The sequence below is a fragment of the Cnephaeus nilssonii genome, assembly GCF_951640355.1.
Source record: "Cnephaeus nilssonii genome assembly, chromosome: 12".
Classification (NCBI taxonomy): domain Eukaryota; kingdom Metazoa; phylum Chordata; class Mammalia; order Chiroptera; family Vespertilionidae; genus Cnephaeus; species Cnephaeus nilssonii.
In genome coordinates, this window is record NC_137083.1 from 26,183,809 (window position 1) to 26,195,770 (window position 11,962).

At 39.3% G+C, this 11,962-nt stretch overlaps 1 protein-coding gene across 2 annotated transcripts in view; it reads right to left on the bottom strand.

The window, feature by feature from the left end:
- The window catches only part of COL1A2 (collagen type I alpha 2 chain), a 35,398-nt gene extending 25,192 nt beyond the window's left edge, over window positions 1-10,206 (bottom strand). The window contains exons 1-7 of one of the 2 annotated variants that reach the window (XM_079785603.1): window positions 9,748-10,206; window positions 5,989-6,024; window positions 4,748-4,840; window positions 3,413-3,466; window positions 471-515; window positions 299-352; window positions 153-206 (exon numbers count right to left, since the gene is read on the bottom strand). In XM_079785603.1, coding sequence (XP_079641729.1) covers window positions 153-206; window positions 299-352; window positions 471-515; window positions 3,413-3,466; window positions 4,748-4,840; window positions 5,989-6,024; window positions 9,748-9,858 — 447 coding nt within the window. In that variant the 5' untranslated portion in view covers window positions 9,859-10,206. Of the gene's footprint in view, window positions 1-152; window positions 207-298; window positions 353-470; window positions 516-3,412; window positions 3,467-4,747; window positions 4,841-5,988; window positions 6,025-6,655; window positions 6,709-9,747 lie in introns of those variants that run through there. The other variant, XM_079785602.1, reaches the window with a different exon arrangement.
- Window positions 10,207-11,962: the final 1,756 nt, after the last annotated feature.

The window sequence follows — 11,962 nt, forward strand, 5'->3', positions numbered from 1 at the left end:
TTAATATTTCATTAACATACTGTTTTCCATATGGGGACAGTTATGTCGGGCATATTTGGCTCTTGGCAGAATACTTCATTTGAAGCTAGGAACTCTCGTTGAGGAAGGAGGATTTAAATGGCACTTGGAAATGCTTAAGAGTAAATACTTACGTCCTCACCGGCCTTGCCGGGAGGGCCAGCTGGACCACGAGAACCCGCAGGACCCTAGAGAATGGGAGACCATCATTGTGTTAGGATATATTAATACATTCTTTTTTAAAAAAGGTACTAATCACAAAGGAGATGAATGTACTTACAGTTTGACCAGGTTCACCAGGCTCACCAGCAGGTCCTTGGAAACCTTGAGGGCCCTAAGAGAAAACAATACGCCACACTTCAAGCCTTTATTTAATTCTATCGTTTTACGTAAAAGCTTTTTACATAAAGGCTTTATTTTTTTTTATTTTTCCACAGGCTTTTTGTACTTACAGGGGCTCCAGCTGCTCCAGGAGGGCCTCTGGGTCCCATCAGACCCTGGAAACAGGACAGACAGAGTTAGCACTGACAGTGGTCATGGCCCTGGGTAGGGTTGGAGCCATCACCACAGACGTTTTGTAATGGGACAGCGGGACAGAATGGCCATGGTTTTATTTCTTCGTGTTTGCCCTTCTCCAAGGAAGCATTTAAGGACCCAAGTTTCCTCCACTATTACTCTGCCTCTGCCTTTCCTTCGTTACTAACCCAAGTCAGTAGAACTCAATGCAAATTAGATGGGAAGGCCACACAGCCCTTAAAATTATGCACAGTGGACATACTGAGATTGTTCAAATGCAGTGAAGTGAATCAGTCTTGCATAGTTCAGAATACGTGCCTGCCTTCTATGCAGCTGACGAAGCATTTCCATTTGGATTCCCTTGATCATACGTCATCTCCCAAGTCATCCTTCGCTAAGAAATGGATATTTTTTATTGCCCCAGGGGCATAAATTGAAAAGGATAAGAGAATCCTTCTTAATGACTAGAGGGAGGTTTGTTATAACCTAATAGCTCCTTTAAGGGCTGTCGGTGACTGATGAAAATGTCAAACAAAATTGGATGTAATGAGGGGTAAAGGAAAAGTAAAATATTATTGAAACATTGGACTGGACGAGTCTATTGTATAATATTATTATTGAAAATATGGCCTGAATGGAAACCGATGGTTCTCCCCTTTGTTCTTTATTCTGTAGCACATAAGTAGAGTAAAATAGTGTTACTAGTTTGCAAGGTAAATATCCATTCTTGATTTCCCTTTGCAGTAATCAATGCCCATGCAAGCTCTTCTGTAGGGGCCATTTCTTTATTGCTGAAAATATCACACAGACAAGTCTCCGGTAATTTGTTCATGACACATAGGGACTCTGCTGTCAAGCCTGCCCCACTGTGTTAATGCCAAGAGTGAAATAATATGAATTTTATGAAAAGGCACATCATCTTAATTATAAGAATTATTTATTTGGTCTTGGAAATTGCCTCGACATTCAAAGAAACTGTCACTTTTCAATCCAAATATCTTTTTAGGTATACATTAAAAAATAATTTCCTTTGACAGCATGAATTTTTAATTATATTTATTCATTTTTCCATGTATTTGCCACAAGTTCATTTACATAAAAAGGAGTTTATTTTGTGGAGGCTGTGAGACAGACAATGATTACTCATTAATTCAGGGAAGAACCCTCTAGGGTTTTATAGTTATTGATTTTCGAACATGGAAAATTATTTTAATGCTTTATTGCTGCCTATATTTCCTATTTGTGAAACACATATCTGTTGATTACATATGTCTGTGAATGTGTGTGGATGTGCAAGCTTAAATAATATTTTATTGATATTTAAAAGTAAAACACTCTGTCTATGCCCCCCAGAGAGGTGTTCCAAAGTCAGGGGAATCTGAAATCCATATTAATTTTCTGGGCTTATGTAGTCTTTTTTTTTTTTTTTAGTGATGTGTTTTTTCCCCTTTAACTTCTTCTTGAAATATAGGTACTGCTTAGTTGAAATTAGCCATTTCAACTAATGTCCAGCATTAGTTGAAGTGGCTGACTTCAAATATCCAATGTAAACAAAGGCAAAAAGAAATCTCTAATTCTTAATTTCCTACATGAAGGTTTTAAATTACCAGGAAAAGTCAGGAAATTGCAAATCATCAATTAAAGGCACATAACTTTCAAGTGAGAGTTTTAATTTACAGAAAATATTATCTTGCCCTTATAGTGTATTAGTTTATTGTGGACCATTAACTCCAGCCAAACATCTTCTTCTGAAGATAGAGTACTGAATGCATTTTCCAGGTGAAATTTATTTTTCAAGGACCATGTTAGCTTTGGGCAGATAAATGCCTTCGTTTGGAAACAATTAATTAAAATCCCTAAGTTTTATGTGTGCATTAAACTGTAGGGGTTAATCAACTTAATGTTTTAACTTCAACATATTTTCCCTCTATTTTATACATAATATATACTGTTGCATGCTCATATCAGTTTTTTTTCCTTAACAGCTCTCACTAATGCTTGTTAAAAGATTCACTTATTAAAGATAGATCATCATTGTCATAATCATATAGGAAACTTTTCTAAATGTCACTCAAATTATAGCATATATTGATGAATATTTGTGCTGAGTGATATAAGTGCTAAATTTTACTCACATTCTCTCCTATTAATTTGTAGTTAATAGACTAAAAAAGAATTTTAATCAAAATGAATAAAAAGAAACATTTCCTACATTTCCAACTCCTTGAGGGAGGGTGAGAATCTATCATATTTACTATTATATCCCCAATGCATATTACAATTTGGGGTTCATTGAAGGCCTGAGAAATACTTGTTGAATAAATTAGTATTTTATCCAAGCACTAGATGCACGATGCCATCCAATATCAGACGTCTTGTCTGGCGGTTAGTCCTAGTCTTTCATTAGCCACCTGCATGACCTCAGGAAAGGGCTTAAGCTCTCTAGTTATAAAATGAATGGTCTGGACTAGAACTTGCTGATCCTTTCCAACAAGTTTATAAAATGTAATACTTCTGTGTCTCTAACGATGCTTGAAATTTGAAACAATATCAAAGGGTGTAAAAATTTTAATCAGAGTAGTCACTCTTTTGAATCAAATTGATTTATCTAAGTTATGATTACTGTGTCCAGAGATTATTTCTTTGATATAAATATCTGATTTATTCTAAGGAGGCATGTTTGTAGAGAAAATTGAACTCCCTTAAACTAGGCTTAGATTTATTTATGTATTTGAATACCAAAAAAAGTTGCTGCTTTTATCTGATCTAAGTATTGAATGCTATCTAGGTAGCTAAATAAATGGCATTGTGAAACTTAACATAAAAGAGATTCTCTAGTCAGTAATTTTTGGGCTAAGGTAAAAAGAGATAAGCATACCATTGGTCCAGGGCCAAGTCCAACTCCTTTTCCATCGAACTGGGCAGCAAAGTTCTAGAGGAGGATAAAATAAACAAACATATGTATATATTAAACTTAAGCATAATAATTACCAGCCCTGTAGTTCATTTTCTTATTCTACTTGTAAAGATATTTTGGTTGTTCTTTAAAAGGGAGCAATGCTTTTGATATAATTATTACTTTAGAATTCCATATCAAGCTAAATTCCTAAAAAGTCAGGGAAATACACACATTTTAAATTTAATCCATACCTAGTTTGAAGTGGGGAGCTCCCCTGCCTTATTTATCAAGCCCTTTCATGCTATGTTCATCCTCTCTCTCCACTCCCATCTCCAACCCCTCCACTGAGGAAGGGGAGTTTTCTAAACTTTAAAAGTCACTGTAGGCCTCTGATAATTAAGCTGAGACCAACTCTGCATGTCCACCTGTTGCCTCACTCCTCCAGAACTATACAAAATGACTAAGAGACCTTTTTCTTGCTGGAGTTTCAAAAAAGATATAAGGAGTTTTCAAGTTTAGAGGGAAATTAAATTAAAATGCCCCTTAGAAGATTAAACTTTTTAAAAATAGTTCACAGTAATAACTTTACTGTTAAAGATCTCTCTTATAGTGGTAGATCTATTAAAGAAGGTGCCTTTTAATGCAACCAGTAGATAAGCAATCATAATAAGATCTTTGGGGGAGAAAGGTCTTATTTTACTGGCATACAGTGGAGTATTGGAAGCAGACTTCTGATTCATAGTGCTAACCAATTAAACAAATATGTTTTCCTTCCTGCAGCGAGGCCATTTGGCACTCATGTCATTGTTAAGGACATAAAGCTAAAAGAAGATATTCATGAAAAAGGGAAATGTACTTTTCTCAAATTAGTTTCAAGCAAATTAAAACTGAACTGCTTGAATGTTGGTTCAGCAGACTTCAAGCCAAGGAGAACAAAACGAGTAGAATGTTTGCGAAATTGCTTAAGAGCAAGGATTTCAGTTATAATTCAACCTAATCAAGCTCTTTAATAACGCAACACCTCTTATTTGTGCCCTACTGATGAAAGATATTAAATTCTCAAATTAAATAATGGTCGCGAGGGCTGCAGCCACCTTCAGTGCACACAAAGACCAGTCCTGTCATTGGCAAGAGCTCATAAAGAGACGGGCAAGGCAGAATTTTGAATGAAGAAACCAAAGAAAGGAAATAAAATATACTAATATTCACATAGCAAACTTAACTGCTAAAAATAAATTGTACAATGAGTCTTCTTCCAATAGAGGTATAAGAAACTGAAGTTAGATAAATGTTAAAACTACAGCAGACACTTACCCCGCCAAGACCAGGGGGGCCAGGAGGACCAGGTGGGCCAGGAAGGCCTGGGATACCATCAGCACCATCTTTGCCTGGTGGGCCTGGTGGACCCTGTTATGTGAAAAGCAAATTAGGTCAGGATTAGACAGATCCCATAGGAATGTATACATGAAAAAGGATACCTAAGAATACATGTGGTAAAATTAGTTGTTCAGGCCTTTCAATGTGCAAGTGGTGTGGAAGTTTAATATGCCATATTTGTCTCTGATTAAAACTGACTTATGACAAGAGTATTTTAGAAGGAGGTTTAGTAACTGATATATGAAGAAGACACAAGGCAAGGTAGTTTCTCTGTGAGCAGGACTATTTCAGCCATTGAATATTAATTCATAATGGAGCTCCAGCATTCAAATAAAGGTAGAAATTATAGCTAAAATGTATGATTCCATAAACTTTATGTGGGTAACAGTGCAAAGTGATGAGCTATGCATATTGATTGTCAGTTTCTGACTGTGATGAACTTATTCCATTGTTTTGGTATGTTATGTATGAATAACAGATTAATTAATGTGATAATTAATAAAGCAGTTTTATCGCAGGGTAGAAAATCCTGCAGATTTCCTACCATTAACACTACTTATGTCGTTAAAGTAATTTACCGACATAATGCCATCTCTAATGCTTCATTTGAGCAGAATACGTTTAAGTCTGCACTTTCCAAAAGATATAAGATACAGGTATTTATGTATTGGCAAAAGCATCATATAATGCAAAACCATATATGCCAAATAAACATAGCAGGGATCTAAGCATATTATGAATAAAATGTAAGCCTAATTTGCACATTTATGACAGGTTGACTGATATTTCACTATTATTCCCAGCTACATACGACATCTCAATTGAAAAGCAAACAAATGTATTAAAAAGGTAAGGACTATGTGGTGGTAGGTAGATACATTTCCATTATGTATGTGTTGGACAGGTCATCCAAAAACAAAGAAAGAAAGACCATGCAAAGAACATGGCTGTCTGTAATAGTTTTGCTTTTTTTGAAGGATAATCTTAACTTGAAAAGAATATTGATTATATATAATAATGCTCATTTGCTTCTTCTGTAGTAGAGCATTATCTGCTTAAAAGGTGGTACAATTACCTGGATATATAATATTCCTATAAATTGTCAGTCTTCGGTAGTTTCTAGTGTGTAATTATTCAATTACGGGCCAAAGCCCTTTAATAGTTCAAAAATTACATACCCTTTCTCCACGTGGTCCTCTATCTCCATTTGGGCCCTACGAGGAAGATACAAATAGCACAATTCTAAATGTCTAAGCAATTTCCAGTGAACAAGCAAAGCATTCTTAATAGAAATTAGTCGGTGAGACTGATCTAACTACAATGTTATTAGATAATAGCTATAAAAAATAGCAGAGTACAAGAGTATATTGTTTTTATTATAATTACATGTAATATTTTTAAACTGGGAGATTGGAGACTCTAGTCCCCAGTCATTAGGCCAATATTATAACTACTATTTTTAGAAAGATGGTGTCTGTGGGTAAAATTACCATTTTGTTACATCGTTAACATCATATTTATATAGTCAAAGCCCTTTAAAATAAACTATCATCTATTACCTATAATTAACATAATAGTCATTTCATCTTCAGAATAAAAACGAGTCTTTCTTTTTGTCTTTACTAGGTAGATCACCACTTTTTATAAGTATAATTAGAGGTGATTCTGGAAGATAAAACTTTATCTTAAACATCAAAGCTACTTTATCTTATGGTGTAGCTAATGCATAGTTATGTGGGCAAGTCTTGGCAAAGTCTTTTTCTTTTATAGTCTACTATAAATTTAGTAGAATTAAAAGTTATCACTGATTATTTCAGATACTATTGAGAAGTATTAGACTCTTACCTTTCTTGCAGTTTCCTAGAAAAGAATAAGTGAAAGATTATTATGAGGAAAATTGTATACATGTATTTTTAAATGAATCTCATTTTCATGTAGTATACAAATATAGTTATAAAGTATATATACTGTGCATTAATATTACCTTTAAATTTCAAAGTACAAGTTTAAATTACATAAATAAATAAAATAAAATATGTATAGAACCAAAATATATACTTATCTGTAATTATGCCTCAAATTCAATTCATGAACAAAGTATTTGTTCATAATACTTGCAAGTAATTCCAGGGGAATGACAAGATTCTCTAGCTGTGAGGTCTTCTGCTCTATGGTAGCTGATGCTAAAACCCAAACTTCCACTGGATTATTTACTCTCTATTTCTTATGGGTGTTCTTATGAGATTGGTCTTATTCAGTAGCCCCGCCCATTTTAGAAATGGGGGTGGGTACTTTCTAAGGCAGCCAGAAAGGTTTGACGACATAACTCTTGATGATTTTCTTGGGAATCCAGTTTGGTCAAAACCAAGGTAGCCTTCCCCAAAGAGGAAATTACTGTGGCCAAGGCAATCAAAGTATATAAAAAAAATTATCAAAATAATTTTACTCACCTCTTTTAAAGCTGTAGAAGAAATGGGAAAATAGGAAATAGTTATTAGTATTATTTCATTGACCAGTATCAGTGATCATCAAATAGATATATTAGTCTATAAATTAACTTACCTAATTAAAGAACCAACTGCTTTTTTTTTAATTAAGGATATTCTAATGACTTGGAAATTATGAAGGTCAAAAGTATGGCAGGGATCAGCAAGGTGATTTGCATGAAATATTAACATGGAACTATTTTGATTTGAATAGTTAATTATTTACTATTTTATAAATCTGTGAAATACTAATGTGTCTGAAGGATATTTCTAATGCTTAGAAATTAAGCTGGTAAAGTACACAGGTATCAAGACCAGTAGGTTGATGAAGAAATTATTTATGGTTTAGATAATTTTTAATGTAAATATGAAAAAGGGAAGATTTAGGAAAGTATGTTACCTAAAGTAGACTTTGGTTTTTATAAAACCTTAAGGTTACTTAGTACTTCACTAATTTTGTACCAATCTTAATGTTACTTTTTTTTCAAAAAAGTCTAACTGGCAAATTAGTCACCATGAACATGGATTCATTTAGACATCTGAAATTTTGCTTTAAATTGGTTCACTTAAATAGGTAAGTTAATTTTACCAATATGTATTACTTTTTCCCCTTAGAAGGAATTGCTCTGTATAAATGGAAAAACTGGATTAAAAAATCTTGAAAAATAATAGGGAAAATACACTAAAATAATATTCCCTCCTTTGTGATAATTGCTTTAAGTCCTTAAGACTGAACTCCTCTCCTATGATATAAAAATTATAGGTTAACATAGGATATAAGTGTGGCCAAGCTGGCAATAAGATGAATCTCCCCCCCAAATTGCTTTAATTAGGTGGCCAAGAAGTGTGTCATTTGGAGTGAGAACATCTGTTGCAATAGTCACAATTCAGGAGGGTGGACCACATCCAGCACTGACATTTAAGGGCAATTTATGAAAATTACTTTTAAATTAAGAAAATGATATGTTTACTTCATTTTGTCCATCAGCAGGAAGAATAATTATGCATGGACTTGATTAACGGAAGTCCTTATGATTTTGGATATTTGACTTTTAGTTACTCAGACGGATCCATTTTAAAGAATGTGTATTTGGTAATATTCATTCCAGACCGCAATTGGCTGTGGATCAGAAGGTGAGTTAGTTGCCTTCAAATTTCCCTAGGTCTGTTTCATCTTTTCTCTAGGAGCCAGCTCTTTCCTCCCACCCTCTGATCTCATAAAGAAAGAACTTGGTGATGTGAATTTGTTCGATGCCGTTACTCCTTAGTATCCACAGTATGTATACTATAAGTGGACGAAGGAAGAAAACACACAAAAAACTGCAATGGTAATGATGCAATTGTAGACACTGTGGCATGTGGCTGGAGCAAACTTTTTGGAGTGTTGGGTGTGGCCAGACAGCGCTCAAACTCCATCAAGTCACTATCTTTGTCTGGTAATTAGGCAGCCATTTTCAACACAAAAAATGGACTGGTTTTCTTCACTCTATCTTGATGTGGCAGTCTGGTCATAAAACCTGCAGCTGGGAAGTGGCCTTGGGGTCCTTCTAATCTCTATCCTGCATTTTAGGAAAGGCTCAGTTTGATTTGCCCAAGGTCACATGGTAAATTAGTGGCAAAGTCATGAGGAAAAAAAAACAAAACAATCTCTTGGGTCTCAGATCAGTGTTGATATTTCCCAACTTGTGTTCAGAATATCTGCTGTCGTTGGAAACACGTTGAACTCTCAGGCTCAACAAAAGACAGGGAAGATTTGATTAAATAATGTTACCATTTCCATAACCAGGTAATGAATTGAGAAGCTAATATTACTTTTCGTAATTGTGTCCATTCCAAGTAGCATCCATTTTCCTCCCCAGAATACACTGACTAGCTACTGGGAATGGCTTTAATCAGACAGGCAGACAACCTCTCTGTGTAAACCTGAGAGTCTCCCATTAGCTTAGGGCCTGGTCCCCTGCACTTTCATGGTCCTTCCTGCAGAGGGCGCATCATCATCATCATCATCATCATCATCATCATCATCATCCAGACAAGTCTTAAATCACCCAGAAGAGAAAAAGCCCTTAGGGGATTAGTTTTATATTACAAAACAGAGGGGTTTCCAAAGCAGGTCTCAAGTTCTCCAAAGCAGGTCTCAAGTTCTACACGGAGGGCATCAGTGCAGTCATGGGGCCTGTTAGGGCCTTCATCACATCAGTTGTCCTATCCCATCACAGGGGGAAAGACCTGTTCCCTTTGAGCTTCACTAACCTGAACAGATCAAGTTAAACAGTCTCACTCCGAGTTCAGAGAAAAGTTCCCTAACGTTTGGCGAGTCGGGGCTTTTTATGGTTTCATTTCTCAGACAAGTTACACGTCTCTTATTTACATGCCAGGGAGCCTTCCCTCCAAGCTGCACCGCGAACTTAGTTTAGACTTTCCTTTTCTTCTTTGCCCAACCGTCTACACTCTCTCTCCCCCGCGGCCCCAAACAAGCTGAAGGCACTTACATTGGCATGTTGCTAGGCACGAAGTTACTGCAAGCAGCAACAAAGTCCGCGTATCCACAAAGCTGAGCATGTCTACCACTTAGACATGCAGACTCCTTGTGTCGCAGAGCCCTGGGTCACCGGCGGAGGTATCACCTGGCGGGCGCAGGCATGCAGTCGTGGCCTGTACCTCCAACTGAGCCGAAACCTCCTGCCGCCTTGGTGCTAAAATAATAAAGCCCGGATCTGCCCTATTTATACGGCCCAAGTTTCCCTGGCCCGAGGGTGCCTCCAAGCGCGCTTCCACCAATGGGAAGGCTGGGGCTGGGGGCCCGGGCAGCCACAGCTGGGAGGAGACTGCGGGGGCGCAGAGGAGGGAGCGCAGGGGGGGAGGGACGTGGCCAAGGGGCTGGCTTCTTAAATTGGTTCCATTCTTTTTGAGGACGTGGACACTTTTGAGGCTTTCAAGGGGAAACTCTGACTCGCTGTCTGCATACCTCCGCCCTCCCCATCCCCCCGCCCTCCCCCGCCCTTTCCAAGTTTGGAAACACTGGTGGACACGTCGGAGCGCTCAGCAGACACCGACGTGGGCAGTGTGTGCGGACCTCGGGGCAGCGGGGCAGCGGTGGAGGGGACGGGAGCCGGCAGATCAGAGCAGGAGCTGTCCAGCCCGGCCTCACCTTGTGCCCTGCGGGCCACCGGCAGAGTGGAGAGGGCCCCGCGGGCGCCTGGGGCGGGGGGAGGGGAGGGGGGAGTCAGGATCCGACGACGTGGCGCAGCCCTGGCCATCCCCCCCCCCTCCACCTCCAGCCCGCCCCCCGCCCCTCCCCAGCCCACGCCTAGCTTTTCTCCCGCTTTGGAGGGTGTGTGCGCCCACTTTTCCAGCAGTCTCTCTCTCTCTCTCTCTCTCTCTCTCTCTCTCTCTCTCTCTCTCTCTCTCTTCTGGCTCCGGAGAGGAAGAGAGGGTGGTGATAGGGGGGTTCTGTCTGTGGAGGGTTAGGCAGGAGCCTGAGGACGCCCACTGTTGGGGGGTGGGGAGCAGGTTAGGGCGGCGTGGCACCCAGTACCCGGGAGGATAAGCTTTGTGCACATGCTTTGCGCACACCAGACTAGCAGACTAGACCAAGTCTTTGGGGAGTCCTTCCCCCTCGCTTCCCTCTGCTGAGGCTAATTTTAAGCGGACTTTAGGGAGTCTGGCCTGCACATGACTGCCACAGATGGGCCTGGACACCTCTCTTTCGGGTGTAGAACCCCCACCTCCTCTTCTTCACAGACTCCTTGTCTGCATTTACTAGCCTCATCCAGAGCCTGGACTCAGATAACCCTCTAGTGAGCACCCCCAATCCCTCTTGACCTCGCTGCCCATTCAGGGACCCCAAGCATCTTCCTGCCTTCTTCCAGCTCCTTCCACAGATGGGGAAACCGCCTAGCCCGTCTTGAGGGGCTTCTAATTCCGTTTGGGATATGGGCAGTCTTCTCTGGTAACACCCTAAGCAGCGTCCCAGCATCATGGATGTTAACTCTCTTCCCTTCCCACTCTACGTTCTCCACCAGGGAGAGGAGGAGCTGGCGCCTTGACCTTGAGACACTCGGGGGTGGGAGGCCCGAGCTCCTGAGAACTGTGAAATGCTGAGTGCAGTCAGTGGCTGTCCCCTTTCCCTGCCCTCTTGACGTGTCATTTCAGGCCCAGAGGACAGGCCATAGGTCTGGGGCTGTGCCTCTGCTGGCCCAGCACCCCTATGAGGCAGCCCTGGATTAAAGTGCCATTGTCCCCCAGGAGTCAATGCTAAAGGGGCATCTTTAGGTCAATTCCATCTCTATCAAAGAGAAATTATAGTTCTTTATTAATCTTTCTTTCTTCCCCTCCCCATCTCTTCCCTCTCCCCACATTTTTTTTGGGGGGGGAGGGACTGTACTTTAAGGAAGAATTTCTGTCTAACTCATCAGCAGCTACTATAAAACAAGGGACTGAATATTCTTAAACTGGTTGCTTCCTCTAAACTTAAAAACTAACAAACAAAAAGAGAATAAGCAAATAAAAGAGAACAACCGAAACCTATAATACATTCTTCTTTTATTCTAAGCAAGGGCAGTGACTTGGGAGACGACTGTGGAAGACTTTTTGAAATAACTTGGAGTAAAGGAATGTGAAAGGGTGTCAGGTCCGTTCTAGGAAGGTGATTACAAAGTAGAAT